This window comes from Microcebus murinus, chromosome 3, assembly GCF_040939455.1.
Source record: "Microcebus murinus isolate Inina chromosome 3, M.murinus_Inina_mat1.0, whole genome shotgun sequence".
In the NCBI taxonomy this organism is placed as follows: Eukaryota; Metazoa; Chordata; class Mammalia; order Primates; family Cheirogaleidae; genus Microcebus; species Microcebus murinus.
This window is the reverse complement of record NC_134106.1, coordinates 38,612,939-38,631,004: the sequence shown is the minus strand read 5'-3', so window position 1 is coordinate 38,631,004 and position 18,066 is coordinate 38,612,939. Positions and strand designations below refer to the sequence as shown.

The 18,066-nt window shown below is 38.7% G+C and overlaps 1 protein-coding gene across 2 annotated transcripts in view; it reads left to right on the top strand.

Moving 5' to 3' along the window:
• The first annotated feature begins 2,349 nt into the window (after positions 1 to 2,349).
• The window catches only part of STPG4 (sperm-tail PG-rich repeat containing 4), a 52,079-nt gene continuing 36,362 nt past the window's right edge, over positions 2,350 to 18,066 (top strand). For both annotated transcript variants that reach the window (XR_012918553.1, XM_076000722.1), the window contains exons 1-3: positions 2,350 to 4,751; positions 6,714 to 6,773; positions 7,878 to 8,135. Coding sequence is in view for 1 of the 2 variants with exons in the window: in XM_076000722.1 (XP_075856837.1) it covers positions 4,671 to 4,751; positions 6,714 to 6,773; positions 7,878 to 8,135 (399 nt within the window). In the remaining variant the exon portion in view is untranslated. The remainder of the gene's footprint in view (positions 4,752 to 6,713; positions 6,774 to 7,877; positions 8,136 to 18,066) is intronic.

Genomic DNA, 18,066 nt, shown 5'->3' with positions numbered 1-18,066 from the left:
GACAGTCAACAATATGTTCTTAAAAGTTGCACTATTGCAAAACGGGTGTATTTTATCCAGGTACTCGTACACTATTTTTTTGTACTGCTGGTCCTGTACCAGAAACATTTTATTGTTACTTGCTTTTTAAACTTTGTTTTAGCCACTTAAAGAAAATCTGCTTATGGCACAATTTGCCTCAAATCCATTCCAAGTTGTATATTTGTTTTCCAATAAAAAAATTACAATTTACCCAACGGTTGCTCTGAATCTGAGTCATTTAATTAACTGTTAAAGTCTAATAATTTTGAGAATAAAATGAGAAGCTGGTTTCGACTTGGTATACTCTAGATAAACTTTTCTTTTGACTATTCAGGATTGTATTTAGGTTTTAAATGTGGATGCTACGTCTTTCAAAAGGTTTAAAATACTAAAAAAAACCTTTTGTAAGTGTACCTTACCATGGGAATTGGAGTAAGATGGGTGTTTAGTGTTTCCTACCTTTTCATTATACTATTCAACTTTGTCCATGTTGACTTCAGCCATGCAGTGATTTTAACGTTTGAGTGTTAAAATACAACAATCCAAATCTTGTTGGGGGAGGGTTATTTTACCTCTGTTTCCTAATCTTTTTGTTCATTGTACTTTTTAATTCTACCATTAAGATTCTGAAGGAGAATTTTTAGTTGCTCTTGCCTATTTGCAATGTGATTTTACAAAAAGATGTCCTTAGGAGTATATTGGCAGTAACTATACCTTGTTTTAGTTTTTGCTTGCTTATACCATTGATTTCTCTATAATTTAAGCTATTCCAAAGGTGGTTATTAGGGCTTTTGTTTAACTACCAATGAAATACTTAATGAAAGATTCCATAGCAAACCAGAGCCAAGATTAAAACATTGAGTTTGTTACCTGGTTATTATAGCCACAAGATTTTTATTTTCCCAAGGGGCAATTCATTCTTTGGCAGTTTACTGCCCCATCTTTGATTATTTCAATACTACTTTATTAGTTCTACTAGAAAATGAAAAATGATAGTTAGTGAAGGAAAGTGATGAGTATGTTTTACATAGCTCAAGGGAAGTTACAGGCATTGATAGTCCTAATGAAGGTGTTACAATATCACATTAGGTGATCAATTAAGTAGGAAGGTTGTAGATGTGTATTCTACTCAGGGGCCCCTTTGTTAGATGTATTAAGATGGCTCATGCCTGTAATCCTAGCACTCTGGGAGGCCGAGGCGGGTGGATTGCTTGAGGTCAGGAGTTCGAAACCAGCCTGAACAAGAGTGAGACCCTGTCTCTACTATAAATAGGAAGAAATTAATTGGCCAATTAATATATATATAAAAAATTAGCCAGGCATGGTGGCACGTGCCTGTAGTCCCAGCTACTTGGGAGGCTGAGGCAGTAGGATCACTTGAGCCCGAGAGTTTGAGGTTGCTGTGAGCTAGGCTGATGCCAGGGCACTCACTGTAGCCTGGGCAATAAAGTGAGACTGTCTCAAAAAAATAAAGAGTTTAATCAAAGAAATCTAAACAAGGTATTTGGGTGGGATAAGTCATGTTTCTGGCCATTGAAGTATTTTCTCCAGGTTGATAAAGTAAGCATGGACTTTGTAGTTTTATTGTAGCAGTGTTTTAAGTTCACTGTTGTGTGTGGCCTTGAAGAGCTCCATTATCCAAACCCCAATTATGTTAACTGTAAAATGGGTATAAATTTGGAGGGCTTTTTAAAAGTTCAGTGAAATAATGAAAGTAAAGCACTTAACATAGTCCTTGGCATTTTGTGTTAAGTGCTTAGTCAACGTTATCATGCTGTTAAACTGGTTATGACCCTGTGAAAGAGGGAGTTGGGCAGTTAGTTTTGGTGTTTTTCAAATTTTAACAGTTTGAAGTTTATGTCCAGTTATGGATAACAGATAACAAGGTGAAGGGGAAACATTTTTGGACTCCTGGTGATTTTATATTCATGAAACCTTTATAAAAGTCACAGTGTAGGCATTATCTTTATTTTTACAGGAAGTTGAAATACAGAACAGGTAGATAATTTAACTGGTCATACTAAGCTGGGTTCAAATCTCAGTGGCAGTGTGTTCTACAATATAATCACGTTTGAACCCAGGACTGATTTTAAAATACCACCTTCAAGTCTTAACCATATTATTACTTTTTTTAATATTAGGGTTGTGGTAATTGATCATTCTTAATGTATCTGTTGTGTTTGCTCTCAGGCAATTCTACCAATAAACCAGTGATAAACCAATCACTATTCCAGTTAAATATCCTCAGTATAATGTATTTTCCCCAAATTTTTAGAAGTATAAAAATTTTATTTTTTTTTTTTTGGAACATCACAGAACTGAAAGTATAAAAATTTTAAAGATTTGACACATAGCTTCATTGTCGAACTTTATTCTTGTATTCTCAAAGAGAAATGCCTCTCCCCCCTTATAAAACTGTTATGTTAACCTGAAAATAAGTCTTAGTGATACTGTTAAAGACTTAAGAGGACATTTTCTTTGTTTATCCTAGGTGTTTAATCTGTTTTATGGGTAGAGTCCTTGAAATCTCTGACCCATGCTGTTTCTATTTTTGAGATACTTAAAACTATTTTCTCATCTAGATGTTCCTGTCTCTTCAATTTTGTACCTTGTGTGGGTTTCTGGACTTCTTTGTACCTTTCATATTCTTTTAGTCTCTAGAGTACCAGTCCCTAGTCTGCTGAGCTAGTTTTATAGGCTCAGCCAAAATAAGAAAATGAAATGAGACAGGGTAATGGACTTGATTAATCTTATATTTGTGAGAACTCTGGTGTTAAACTTGCCTCTTAGTCTTCTAATTTCAATTCTTCATTTTAAACCTAGCGCCTGGTCCTTCTAAATGAATTTAGAATTCCAGTATTTTAAGAGTAATTAACTTTGGAGTTCTCTATTCTCTTGCTACTCAAAAAGTCACCTGCAGAATCACCTGAGATCTTGCTAGAAATGCAGAATCTTAGGCCCTGTCCCAGAATTGGAATCAGTCTGCATTTTAATAAGATCACCAGATGTTTTGTATGCATGTCCATTTTTGAAAAGGACTGCTGTAATCCAATTCTGTGGTTTACTTAAGAGAAAACTAGTCATTTACTCAAATGTTTTAAAGTTTCATGTTCAAAGGATTCAGAATTAAAAACCCATGTTTTGAGTCCAACAAAAATAGGCACAGGATCTTTTGAGATATGATGGGTTAGGCCTAGGAGGACTACTCAGAGGAGTTGACCCCTGAGATTTTCCAGGTGATCAAAGAAAAATAGCATTTCATGCAGAAGGACTAACAAATGTTGAGATTATAGAAGTGTGAAGATGCCATATTTGGGGTTTGCAAGTATACAGCAGAACATGAAATCCTAATGAGGGAGAGAAGAGGTGAAAGATTGTATTGTAAACGTTGCTTTTGTCTTAAGGGTAATGAACTACAGCTCACACTGAATGAACTGCATTACAAACATTTAACTCGTTAATTTTCAATAATAACCCTATTCGGGTAGGTACTGATTTATTATGCCTTTTAGACAGGAAAATAAACAATAAAATCATAGCAAATGGAGCCAGCATTCAAATCCTGGTAGTCAGGGTGGGGGGGAGGAATTAAAAAATGAGGGAGTAATCAATGCAGCAATGAAAATTGAAGGCCACATTTGATAAGAGCTGAAAATCCCTGTTGGATTTGGCAATTGGATCACTTTTGAATTTAGGAAGTGTAATTTTTTTTTTATTGTCTTCATTTTTTTCTCTTTTCAGCATATTATGGGGGAAGTGCAATTTTAATTGAGATATCAGATTAAGATGGTTTTAGGAAAATATGGGAAGTGAGAAAAGAATTGAGTCTACATTACTCTTCACAGTTTGTGAAGGAAAGCAGAAACTTAATGGTGTAGCAGGCAGTGGGGCTTGAGTCAGATCTGGGTTTGAATTCTGGCTCTGTGACTTCTGAGTGATGCTGAATCATTTTTGCTACGCCGTCCAAGGAAGCCTTTTGGATGTTTCCTCATCCAAAAAATTTTGCAGGGTGGTTGTGAGGATTAAATAAAATTAATAGGTATGTGAAGTCCCTGGAACACAATAGGTTAAATGAAATGAAGGTTGAGGGAGGGTTTGATTTTCAAGATGAGAATGTTTTCTAGGTTGAGAAGAAACTTTAGCCAAGGGTCTATGGGGTGGTCCGTGGTTTCACAGCTAGTGAAACCTGTGTCTAGTTTTCACTCAGCTTCTCAAGTGAGAGGCAAGAGAAGTCATAGCTCCCAGAATTTCTATTTGGGGGAGCTTTTTGCCTTAAGGCATAGTATGCCTATCAAGCATTCTGTCTCCCTGTCTAGGGTGTGGGTTTGGGGGTGAGTTGGGATGAAGCTGATAGAGATTGTGGGTACACTTAAGCCCTTAACAAGCCTCTTTGACGCAGATACTCAAGGGCTCTACAGCAACTCCACAGCCCTCTAGATTTTCTTGTCTCACGTGTGCGTGCCAGGCCCTTTTCGAGACACTTCCTCTGTGCCGGGCTTAGGGCTGGCCCTCAAAGTGTATGCCCGCTTCCCTTCCCCCACCAGAAGACAGACCTGGCGGGTCCCCTGCGCACGCTCGGGAGCCCGCGGGCCAGAGGCGCCTCCTAGCAACCGGACGCCTTCCTTGGCCTAGGCAGAGAGGAGGCAGCCATGGACCAGGCAGTCGGCACCATCGCATCCACCACAGAAAGGGAAGACCCGGAGTGTGTGGAGTCGGTGGTCCCGGCCTTGGTAAGGTCGTACTGTTGCCGCCCCCGCCACCGTTCCCTTCACCAGCCTTCCCTGCCTTTTTCCCACCTCTCTCATCCGGGGCTGTTCTCTTCCGGCCTTTCTCTCCCGCCTTCCTGTCTACACCCGCGGGCCCTTTTTTCCCTGGTCGTTATTGGATCTTTCCTTTGTTTTAATTCCTTTTTCCTAGCTGCCTCCCTCATCCTTACCCTTGCCCTTTGTTTTCTGTATTTTTTCCTTCTTCCCACTAGTTGCGTTGGAGAACTGCTTTCGTAGGGTGACTAGATTTCTTTCCCTTTCCCCTCTGGCGGGAAAACTGGTTTTTTTGTAGTCTATCAGACACGTTTTGTTCCACCACCTACTTTAGTATTTACAAAAAGATTTGAAACTGCATCTTGTTTTTAAATAAATTTGATGGAGGAATATTTAACCTATCATTTATCTTTCCCCTTAAAGAGTATTTAAAATGGTAGATGGGGGGAGTTGAGTTCACCTGCCTTGGCAAAACAAAACAACGGCTGCCAATTATCTTCCTTTAGCGTGATCATGTGATTGGTTACTTACTTCTTCCCTCTCCCCATCTTATTTCCCTGGTTCTGGGTAGAGGGGGGAGACCTGTCTTGACCTGCTTGAGAAAGTTTTATTTCTGTGACTATGCATGTGAGACAGAAGATTCAGGATAAATCTCGGGAAGAAACTCAGACTTAGCAATGTGCATGAAACAATGATTTTTTAGAGAAATGCACATATTTCATAATAAAACTAAAGCCTAGTGGTACTCATAAGTAGAACAGATTTAAGTTACTAGACAGGAAAAATGAATTATATCAATTTTACTGATTAGATTATTCCTTATTTTTTAATGCACTCTTGCTTGCAATTACCCATATTTCATAGTAACAACAAAAGCATTATCAGTGAAGGTAAAATTCAATATTTTAATGATTTTACCTAGGAGAAATAGTGCCAAAGGAAAAAGCTAAACAGTTATGTTTTGTGGACAGTGGGGCTGAAACAAATGTGAAATAATAAATGGATATAGAGTACTTACTATGGAAGACAAGAAACTGAGGAATACCAAAATAGTCTGCTTCTTTTTTTTTTTTTTTGAGACAGGATCTCACTTTGTTGCCCAGGCTAGAGTGAGTGCTGTGGTGTTAGCCTAGCTCACAGCAACCTCAAACTCCTGGGCTCAAGCAATCTACTGCTTCAGCCTCTCAAGTAGCTGGGACTACAGGCATGCGCCACCATACCCAGCTAATTTTTTCTATATATATTAGTTGGCCAATTAATTTCTTTTTATTTTTAGTGGAGACGGGGTCTCGCTCTTGCCCAGCTGGTTTCAAACTCCTGATCTTGAGCAATCTGCCCGCCTCAGCCTCCCAGAATGCTAGGATTACAGGTGTGAACCACTGTGCCCGGCCAATAGTCTGCTTCTTAATGTGGCAGACAAAGTGTTAAAAATTAAAGCCACTATTTATTGAGCACTGGTTGTGGGTGCAAGTCTTTATCTGTATAGCACCTTATTCTCATACCACCCCTGGTAGGGTCTTATTTTTATCCCACTATGAGGAAGTGTGAGGGTTGAGTAACTCATCCAGCCACCTAGATGGTAAGTGGCAGAACTGTGGTTCAAACACAAGTCTGTCTGGCTTCAAGCTCGAGTCTTTTCTTCCTAAGAACATTGAATTTTGTCACATCTAATATCCTTAAAACATCTCTATGAGATGGGGATGTTTATTACTCTAATTTTACCAAAGGGAATTTAGTTATTTAAAAGCACTTAAAATCATAAAATAGCAATTTAAGGAAATATTATAGGCAAAATTATCATTATGTAGCCCTTATTTTAATTAAGGCTTATCAGTTTGGTGCAGGTATTAGTTTCTTGTAAATGTTTTATAAATTATATTTACTTTCAAGGGGTCACTTCTCAAATGAATAAGCATATTTTGTGTTTGATAGAAAATAGTCCGAAAGACTTCAGCTTTTGAAAGAGAAGGATGGTGGAGAACAGCATTAACAGTATGTATATTTTTAGTCTTTCCTATTCAAATTATCCCTATTTCCATTAATATTTTAATCAGCTTACCTTTTAAGTCAATAACAATTGTAAAAAAACGGTGGTTGTTCAGATCTGCATGGGCCTCATTTCATACTTATAATTTATAATGTTAGTATCAACATATGAGAAACAAGCTTTGAATTGAAAGTAAAACACTCTAGGAATCCAGGTGGCTTTACAAAATATCTAGGTAAGGTTAACCTATGACTTTAGATCTTGGTGAGATTGCACAAGAAAGAAAAAGCATACATTCTGGAAAGGTGTTTGGTTTCAGTTTTTACTTTACTTAAATGCTATAGACCCTATGATAATGGTTGTTAATATGTCAATCTATGAAAGCAGGATGGTAATATCTGGAAGAAGAATGACCAGAAGGTCCCCCTCCAAAGAGACAGTTTTTATATTGCAGACGTATTTTCTGTTAACACTCTTCAACAACAGAGGGACTTCATGGGTCAAAGCCGTCTTGGAATTGAATTAATTTTAATAGCAGAACTGAGCTAATGCTTGTTGGCAAGATGGCCACAAAAGCAGCAGCGACTAAATCTTCAGTTCTGTCCATTCATCCATACCATGGTTGTGATCTGAAACCCCTTATTGGACTTAAAAGACTACATGCTCTGCCAGTTCATCCTCAGTCTCAGGTTGCCATCTTTTAGCTTCCCACTTGAGGGCTAGAGAGAAATGTAGAACCTACTAAGTGGAAGTAGGATAGCTTTTAATTAGTCAAGAAACTATCCTAAGTGGTCTTACTAGAGGCCTGAAATGTATAGTCAGAGTTGAATGCAAGTTTGAGTATATTCCTGAAGTTACCTTTTAAAGAGTTAAACTTCAACTCCAACCCATTTGCTAGAATTCAGCAGTTGTTTTAGAAAGGAAATAATCATGATTATTTTGAAATATCGTTGGGTCAAAAGTGTTTATTATATTTGATATAATTTCATTAAACTTGAAAACAAAGAAAAATGCTACTTAGGAATGATCTTTCCAAGGGGATCATTCCTGCTTTAGGAGAAGTTGCAGGTTTACACAATGATCTTAAAACTGATGTCAATTTTCCACAGAATACTCCAATACCTGGCACTTACCACTTGAAAAGTTTTATTGAAGAATCCCTATTAAATCCAGTGCCAGCAACCTACAATTTTAAAAATGAAGGAAGGAAAAAGCCACCTCTTGTGAACAGAAACAATCCAGTCCTAAATGATCTTCCACAGTACATGCCTCCTGACTTCCTGGACCTGTTAAAGAAGCAAGTTGCTACTTATTCATTCAAAGACAAACCACGGCCAAGCCCCAGCACACTAGTTTATAAAGATGAGGTAAAGCACTACTAGCAGATTAGTTTTTGTGGGAAAGCTACTAAAAGCCCGTGAGAAAATATTCTTTATACATAGAGTATATCTTTTCCCAGGAAAAAATGGAAAACCTTTAGGATGTCATATTTCCTATAGAAATCAAACAAAGACTGCCTGATGTGCAAATACGTCCAATGAGATTTTTCCCTGTGAGGTCTTCTTAACCTAAGGAGAATAAATACATGGGGAGAAATTTTCCCTCCTGGGCAACTCTTGGCAGTATTCCCCCAGCCTGGGGAGCCTCTGGGATCTTATCTGTGATTGGGCCTTGCTGTAGTCTCTTCAAGCAGTTTATGCAGTGAACCCTCTTCTTTTAAAGAGAAAATGCTGCCTCTTGGTGAGTATCCTTATTAGAGCATAAATATAACTATATACCACAGGGAAGCTTTTAAAAAATTTTTTTCTTGTAGAAATGAACACATGTTCCCAGGAGGGTCAGCATGTACTCTCATCTCCACCAGTTCATTCATAGCATTGATAATACAGAACACTACTATGCTCACAGCCCTGCATGAGGCTCTGTGGAAGGAAGATGTGCCTGACTCAGAAATACTTAAGTAGCAGTACAAGACAAAATATATTAAGTGTTGAGATAAATAGTGTAGCAGGAAATGCCAAGGGAGAGTTCAATGTAGGCTGAATTAAAAGGCTGGAAAGCTCCATGGATTAAGTAGGACTTAACTGGACCTTGACTAATACATGTCTTTTATGTGGCTCTTAATGATTTACTATGGGCTTCCAAACATATGCTCTTGGTTCCTTCTTCCTTAAGCATTCTGAAATAGGTAGAACAGATGTTATCTCCATTTGAAATGCAAGATAAGTGAATAGAGACTGACTTATTAAAAGGCACATTGCTAATAAATAAGAAGGTAAGGCAGAAATTTTAACTGAAGACTTCTGAGCCCAAATTTGATCCTCTTTCCAGTCTACCATGTGCCCCCACTTTGAATGAGGGGTAGCATTTGGATAGCTGGAATCCGAAGGAGGCACTTCAAGGGAGGAGCATAGCATTGTCGAAGGCTTGGAAATGGCAGGAACGTGGCCTGTTCAAGGGATAGAGTTGTGACTTGGACTTTGTTACTTGGGACTTTGGGCACTTGTCTGAGTTCTCTGTGCCTTAATGTCTCCCATTTATAAAGAAGCCAATAGTAGTATCAATCTTCACAACTTCATCAGAATATTATTGTGATAACCTGAGAAGAAATATATTGCAACTTGAGATTGAATTGAGTACAAGGGCTTGTAATTGCTAAGTTAGATAAGAAATTTTCAGCAGGATGAGTGTATGTCATATCCAATGTATAGACCCTTTCTACTACTTTGCAAATTATAGCTTTAAAACAGAATAGAATGGTAAGTATCCATTGAGTAAATCTTATCCTGGTTGCTTAAATGGCTGAATGTAAACTCTAAATTATACTAGGACCTTTATAGCTTGGTATCAGGTAACCAAGCTACATGTGAAATTGTTCTGGCCAGCTTAATGCAGTCATTCTCTCTTATTCTCTGCTGCCATTTACTTCCTTTCTGCTTCCTCTCTTCTTGCTTTTACGGGTCTCTGAAAGTTGGCCAATGGCCCACTGTTGAAAAGAGAAACCATACAAGGTTGGTATTATGCAAAACTAAAAGTTTTAAAAGACTAAAAAAGTTTGGCTTACCCAGAAGGATGGATAAAAACCTTCTGAAAACACACTTTCCCTGTTTCTTTTCTTTTCTCCTTTCTTCCCCACTTCCTACAAAGAATTAAGCTGCAGAAACTGGAAGAATTCAATGTTTACCTCATTTTCTATTCCAAATGTATATGATAGTGTGTTCACAAGAGGAGAGATATTCCAAAGTAATATTGTTTAATCACCAATAAAACTCAACTCTGGTGTTTTAAGAGCAAAACTCAGTGGAATAATTTGAATTTGTATATATAGTGTACATTATTATTATTTGAGATAGAACAGTATTCTCAAGCTTCATAATTTTACTAGAATATTCACTATTCACTTTACATCTTATCACTGCTGTTTTTTATCCATAAGAATGTTTAATACTTTTAATACCTTTATTCTGTAGCATGTAATGCAACTGGAGGATCTATATAAAAGTCTTATTATGTTTCAAGGCTGATGTTGAGAAAAAAAAGAAAATTAATAAATTAAAAAAAATAAGTCTTATTATTATATATATGTATTTGTGTGTATGTGTGTATGCATGCATAGACTCATCTATATCTAGCCCTTTCCAAAAAGGGCTTGAGGTGGCCCCACAATTTTTACAATAACCTTTTTCTTATCAGAGAAATAATAAATTGTCATTGTGGAACATATGTACAAAGTGGGACCATCCCTCCTCATATATATGATTTCCCCCTAGTATTGCAATCCTCCACTGACTGCTGGGTTACTCCTCTTATTTCTTGATGAAATTAGCTCACTTCCCTCACTGTCACTCTTTCCACTACTACTGTCATAATTTCAGTGCACATGTAAATGATATTCCAACAAACTGGCTTCTCAGTCATCTACTACGGTTACTCACTCCTTAGATTTTTTTTCAAGACCAATAATTTCAACTCTCCAGAATCTCTATCTGATCCTCCTCTCTGACTATACTCTAGTCCTAACCCTAACAATTTTCCATTCCCCTCAGCTTACAATCCTTTGCGTCTCCCACCTTTACTGTCAACCCATCTCTTCCTTGCAAAGCTTAAATTCCATAGTTAATCAGTATAGTTACTCCCTACATGTACTGTCAGTTCCCTCACCCCTAACTGCTCATCTCTTACTTGTTTGGCAAAGCCACAACCCTGGCTATGTCTAACTCTCTGTGCTTTGTACCTGATCCATGTAGCTGAATGACTGGCCTCATTTTAAATTCCTTACCTGTGGGCACTGAAGGGACTTCCCTAGTTCGTTTGCTTTTCCATTCTCCTGGGTGGCTTATCTCATATCTTCCCTCTTCTCAAGCCTCTAGCACCTTCTCCCCAATCCTCATTCTTGCTTCTCAGCCTTTCATGCCATCTCTGCTCCTCCCTTGATCTCTTCATCTTGAAGTGTCCTAGACACTCAGACCTCTTCTCTATCCTCACTCTCTGGAGGGTGATCGCGTCCAATATCAAGGCTGTAAACACCATCTATTTGTTGGTGATTACCAAATTTATATCTCTTGCCTATACTTCTCTCTTGAAATTCAAACTTGTATATCCAGTTGCCTTTTCAACTTCCCCACTTGTATATCTAATCCAGGGTTTCTCAACCTCAGCACTATTGACATTTTGGGCTGGATGAATCTTTGTTGTGGGCGGCTATTCTGTGCATTGTAGCATGGTTAGTGGCATTCCTGGCCTCTACTCATTGGATGCCATAAGCCATCTCCCCTCTCGCCTGTAACAACCAAAAATGTCTCCAGACATTGCCAAATATCCCCTGGGGAGCAAAAATGTTCCTGGCTGAGAACCACTGGGTTAAAGCATTGTGGTAGTGGGTGTGATCTCTGAGTGGTTTTTCTCAGTGTCAACAGACCTATTGTAAACTGGCTTCATTCTTTTTTTCCCCCCACTCTATCACCCTAGTGTAGTGGTGTCAGCCTAGCTCACAGCAACCTCAAACTCCTGGTCTCAAGGGATCCTCCTGCTACAGCCTCCCAAGTAGCTGGGACTACAGGCTTGCACTACCACACCTGGCTAATTTTTTCTATTTTTAGTAGAGACGGGGTCTCCCTCTTATTCAGGCTGGTCTAGAACTCCTAATCTCAAGCAATCCTCTAGCCTTGGCCTCCCAGAGTGCTAGGATTACAAGTGTGAACTACTACCAGGTCTGGCCCTGGCTTCATTCTTAACTTCATCTTAACTTCATCCTGTCTATGCCTTGAACTCAACAATCATACTCTCACTTTGGGGTCTTTGCACTGATATTCCTTTTTCTGGAATGCTGTTATCCCAAGTATCTTCATGGCTCGCTCCCTCTCCTTCGTCAAGTCTTTGTTCACGTGTCACCTCAGTGAGCCCCATTTAAATTCTCCACTCAACACTCCAGATCTTCCCTAACCTGCTCTTATTTTTTTTTCCCCTGGGCACCTGTAGCCATCAAGTATACTATATAATTTACTTACACTTAACATTTATTATTTGTTGCCTGTCTTATCCTATGAAAGTGAAGCTTAATGAGGATATGAATATTAATATCTGTTTCACTCACTAGTATATCTCTGCCTCTAGAACAGTGTCTAACGATTAATATTTGTTGAGTCTGTGAATGAATCGATTACTCAGATATCTGAAATCTGATTGGGCCTTATTTGTTTCCGTGTGTGAGTGTGATTATCTTTGTGTGTCCTTCATTGTTTTTGAAAATTTATTTCTGTGAATTCCCCAAGTTCTAAGGTTTGCTTTAGCTTCTGTTAATATTTAAGGGAACTACCAGTCTGGTACCACTTAAAATGCATTGCTTATGTCTTCTTGAATCACTGCAATGATGTTAATTTAGACTGGAATTCATGAAAGAGATTAGCCCACGGTTATAATCTGTCAGTGATGGATGTCTTCTCCCTCCCAATTCAGTGCCAAGACATCTCTCCTGCAGTCCCCTTGGCAATAGAATGAGGTGGGAGAGTTTACTTTCAGGATGGACCCTTTTAGGGTCTCAAATTCCTGTGGGCATTAGACTCCCTTCTCCTTCCACCTCCAGACCAAACTCTGACTTCTTGATTTGAGAGCTCTGAAGTTCCTTTAAACCCAGTTCTGTTCTTCTGCTGAGTTGAGTCTGGACCAACAAACATCCTTTGGGTCAAAACTGAGCCATTTACCTTCCTGGCTTCTTGCTATTTCCTATGATCTTGTCAACAATTTTATATCTTTTTAAAAAACACTTTTTTTGTTTGTTTTTAATTTATCCTTTTGTTTGTTTAAAATTTATCCTTCATTTCTAGTTGTCTGTAGTGGGAAGGTCATCATCCAAATATCCTTAACCTGTCATTAGCAGAAACCAGAACTTTTTCTTTTTAGAAATATATTGTGAATCTTTTCCACACCATCATGTATTCTCTACACATCATTTTTCATAGCTGCATAGTATTTTCCTGTATGGGCGTATCCTAATGTAGTTGGCCATTCCCTGCTGTTAGTCATAGAGTGGAAATTGTTCAGAGCAAACAATTGAAGTCTAAGTCTTTTGAGATGCATTGCCCAAATGTCCTACAAAAAGGTTGTGTTATTCCTCAACTCCACCTTGCAGAGTATAAGTCCATAACCATTTTAAATGCATCATTTATATTTTCAACTAGAAACATGGATCAAGTGACTTAAATGGAGGAGTTAAAGTATGAGCTTGCAATCAACATGCTAGGGGAACTTCAGATCAACCTGAAGTCAGCTCGGTCTGTGCCAGTCCCAGCATGGTTCCAGAATCTCCCTACACTGGATGGAACAGGGAGAAGGTGGTGATACTGCCTCAGTCTGTAGCCAGTGAGTCAGTACTGAACAAGGTCAGTCAATCCAAAAAGAGGTAGAGTGCTACCACTGTGAAGATGCAAGGGAGTTTCCAGAAAATGCTGATTACTAACTGTGGCTTCATTGCTTGCATCAAATGGTGAAAATGAGTCATGCTCTCTTATAATCCAATTAAAATAGATATTCTGGTTTAAAAATAAGCAAAGGACATGAACTGGCAATTCACAAAGAGCTATGCCAATTGCTAAAAATCATAAATTGATGCTTGGCTTCAACTAATAATTACAAACAAATAACAGTGAGACACAATTTTCACCTATGAGATGATCAACAATATAAGTATTATATGTTGATACCCAATATTGACAAAGGGGATAAGAAACAGATATTCTTATATATTTATATGAATACAATTGGTGTAAATATTTTGGAGGGTAATTTGGTAACCTAGCAGTATTTTAAATGCACTCATAGCCTTACATTCACCAACGCCACTGTCAGGAATTTACCTTAAGGATGGTCTTATCAAAGTGTAGTGTGTTATTTATATAATACCACAGTCTTATTTATAATTTTATTTAACTAGAGGACTACTTAAATAATGTTACATCCATACAAGGGCATACTGTGTAACCATTAAAAATAATGAGGTAAATCTATATGTGTTCATGTGGAAGTATCTCCAAGTTATTATTATTAAATGAAAAAATCAAGGTGCAGATGAATATTTATAGTATAATACTATTTGTATAAATGAAAACAAATATACATATATGTGATGTTAAATGCATACTTTTTTGAGAGATACTTACATAATCATTAACAGTGGTTCCATTTGGAAAGTAGAGATTAGACAGCGGGCAGGGAGACTATTAATTGTTTTTCTGTACCTCTTGAATTGTTTTCAGTGCATAAGTAACACTTTTTTTCATTTATACTCATTTGTAAAGAGCTCAAATTTTTTCCCAACTAACATTTTTTCTCTTAAGTGTTTTCTTTCTTTATATGTTCCATTTTTAAAAATTCTCTTATTTACTTTCTTGGTTGGGAACATTTCAATGATAATCACAATTAAATAAGTGAAATTTGAAATTGTCTAATGTGTCTGTCTAGGTTAGCTTTAGCTTTAGCTTTGCCTTAGAAGATAAAGTTCATGTAAAAGGAAACAAATTTGGTGATTCTGTCCCCTTCCTGCCCCAAAAGGTCAAAAGGAGGTAGCCAGGCTGGGAAGGAGCTCCATAGAGACTGAATCAGAGGATCTGTTTTAAGGTATTCAAAAGGCATCCTTAAACAACTGGTTGAGAGACTGAGGTTGAGAAAACCTTGGATTCATTGGTCTTTGTTAGCTGTATTTATAGCTGTGATGATGGCATGCTAATTTGCAAGGTGCAGCATGGTAAAATAACTGCTGAAGGAATTTGCAACAGGATGGTTTTTCATTGAGCAAGGTAGCAACCAAAATTTGTGCCAGAGGAGGGGCTGACTAGTAACGCTGCCACGGTGATGGCAGATGTCACGGTGGGACTTCCTGGGTCCTTCTGTAGCCATCACACATCCCTCAAGGACCCTGCCTCAAGTGGGCAGTGGGTGCAGGAGAGTGGGAAAATGGTAACTTTTACTTAGAAAACAACAGTGACCTAAATACTGGGTTTAGATTCAAAGTGTATGGTGATTTTGAACACCTGCTCTACTATGTAGATAGAAACTTGTTGGTTAAGGAGGATGCAAGTCACTCTAAAAACCTACCACTTAAATGTTACAGTAACAAAGAGCAAAATGTAGATAAGATGAAACAATTCATTGTTCATTTACAATGAATTGTAATAAAAGTGGTCCTCAGAGTTGGCTTATTTAGCAGATAGTTGTTTTTTTGGTTTTTTTGTTTGTTTGTTTTTGTTTTTTTTTTGAGACAGAGTCTCACTTTGTTGCCCAGGCTAGAGTGAGTGCCGTGGCGTCAGCCTAGCTCACAGCAACCTCAATCTCCGGGGCTCAGCGATCCTCCTGCCTCAGCCTCCCGAGTAGCTAGGACTACAGGCATGCGCCACCATCCCCGGCTAATTTTTTGTATATATATTTTTAGTTGGTCAATTAATTTATTTCTATTTTTTGGTAGAGACGGGGTCTCGCTCAGGCTGGTTTCAAACTCCTGACCTTGAGCAATCCACCCGCCTCGGCCTCCCAAAGTGCTAGGATTACAGGCGTGAGCCACCGCACCCGGCAGCAGATAGTTTTTGAGGTGCAACTTCTCAAAGAGCCATTGCAAGGTAAAGCGGTAACTGCCATTTACAAATACGTCAAGAGTATGGCAAATTGAAGTGAAATTTGAAAGCTGTTATACATTTCTCTTGTGGACTTGGACTCACTTGTGTTTGTAGTGAAAATCATTGGTATCATTAGGCATGTTTCTATTTTTTGAGAAATCCCTGTGTTGTCTATTTCTCAGATTTTAAGAAGTCTGAGCAGTGAGTCAGTAATGTTTCTATATGACACAAGAGGCTTCTCAGAGAGAAGAAACACTTGATGTACTGTCTGCCAACAGGTACTGGAAAATGTTGCCCCTGCCAGCCCTTTGGCTGCATTCACCTTCTGATTATTCTTATAGGGCTTCTAAAGGAGTAGAAAATCTGTTCCCTTCTGTCCCACCTATTTAAGAGTACAGATTCTCAAAATAGTGTCATACCAACTTCCAGTTTCTAGTTCTGCACATAAGTTGCTTGGAAATTGCAATTCTATCCTAACAACAAGTTGAAAGCTAAATAAACTGAAAAATCAACACTCTTCTTAGATCTGTAAGAGAAGTGAGGTCACAGGGCAAACTACTGCCCCTAAAATTGGAGAGACAGGCAGGAGGATACAGAGAATCACAACTTAGCAGAGCAGAGACCCGTGAGTAGCAATGTCCCCTGGGACCATGGCTGGGGTGGGGAAACCTGAGCTGCAGCTGGATTGCTGGAGGCTCAATGTGGGCCAGTCCGATGGCTAAATGCTCCAGGGACCTAGTCACTGGGCACCCTCACACTTTCCGAGGGTGCTGAAGCAGGAGCTCTCCCGAGTCCTCAGAGTACACATCAGAGAAAGACCCCCCTGGTGCTTCTGGCTTTGAGAGGAAAAGGCACCATTTGGAAACGCATCAGAACACTCCCTTCTTAACAAGACCTGTCCTCAGGAGAAAGTATAACTGGAGCCTGCCTGACCTGAGGAGGGGAAACACCAACTCTAACCAGCTCTGTAGCCTGTGCCACCTAAGGGTGAAGGGGGAGCTGAGAAAAGCATGTGCAATTCACAGACCAGAGGTGCAGGCTCACTAAAAGGCTGAGACCTAATTATAGGACTCTAGAACGCTTCCCCTCCCCCGACACCTCATTGCCACATTACTGAAGGTCTATTTACAGCAGTTCCTTTCACCCAGTACATCATGCCTGGCTATCAAAAAAAAAAAAATTACAGTTAGAAAAAGATAAAAGACACAGGTTGTAGAGACAGAGCAGGCATCACAATCAGTCATGGCAAGGATGTTGGAATTTTCAGAGCAGTAATTTTTTTTTTTTTTTTTTTTTGAGACAGAGTCTCACTCTGTTGCCTGGGCTAGAGTGCCGTGGTGTCAGCCTAGCTCACAGCAACCTCAAACTCCTGGGCTCAAGCAATCTTACTGCCTCAGCCTCCTGAGTAGCTGGGACTACAGGCATGCATCACCATGCCCGGCTAATTTTTTCTATGTATTTTTAGTTGGCCAATTAATTTCTTTCTATTTTTAGTAAAGACAGGGTCTCACTCTTTCTCAGGCTGGTTTCGAACTCCTGACCTTAAGCAGTCCGCCCTCCTTGGCTTCCCAAAGTGCTAGGATTACAGGCGTGAGCCACCACACCTGACCCAGAGTAGTAATTTAAAATAACTATGATTAATATGGTTAATATGGTAAGGGCTCTAGTGGATAAAGTAGACAACATGCAAGAACAGATGGGCACTGTAAGCAGAGAGATAGAAACTCTAAGAAAGAATGAAAAAGAAGTGCTAGAGATCAAAAACACTGTAACTGAAATGAAGAATGCCTTTGATGCATTGGTACACTGGACACAGCAGAGGAAGGAATCTCTGAGCTTTAGGATATCTCAATAGAAACCCCCCAAACTGAAAAATAAAGATAACAAGGACTGAAAAAACCCTGGAATAACCAAGAACTGTGAGACAACTACAAAACCTGTAATATATGCAAAATAGGAATATAAGAAGGAAAAAAATGAATAGAAGAAATATTTCAAATAACAGTGACTGAGAATTTTCCCCAATTAATGTCAAAGACAAAATCACAGATCCAGGAAGCTCAGAGAACGCTGAGCAGGATAAAATACCAAAAAGCACAACTAGGCATATTCAAACTACAGAAAATCAAAGATAAAGAAAACACCCTGAAAGAAGTCAGAGGAAAAAAACACCTTACCTATAAAGGAATCAAGA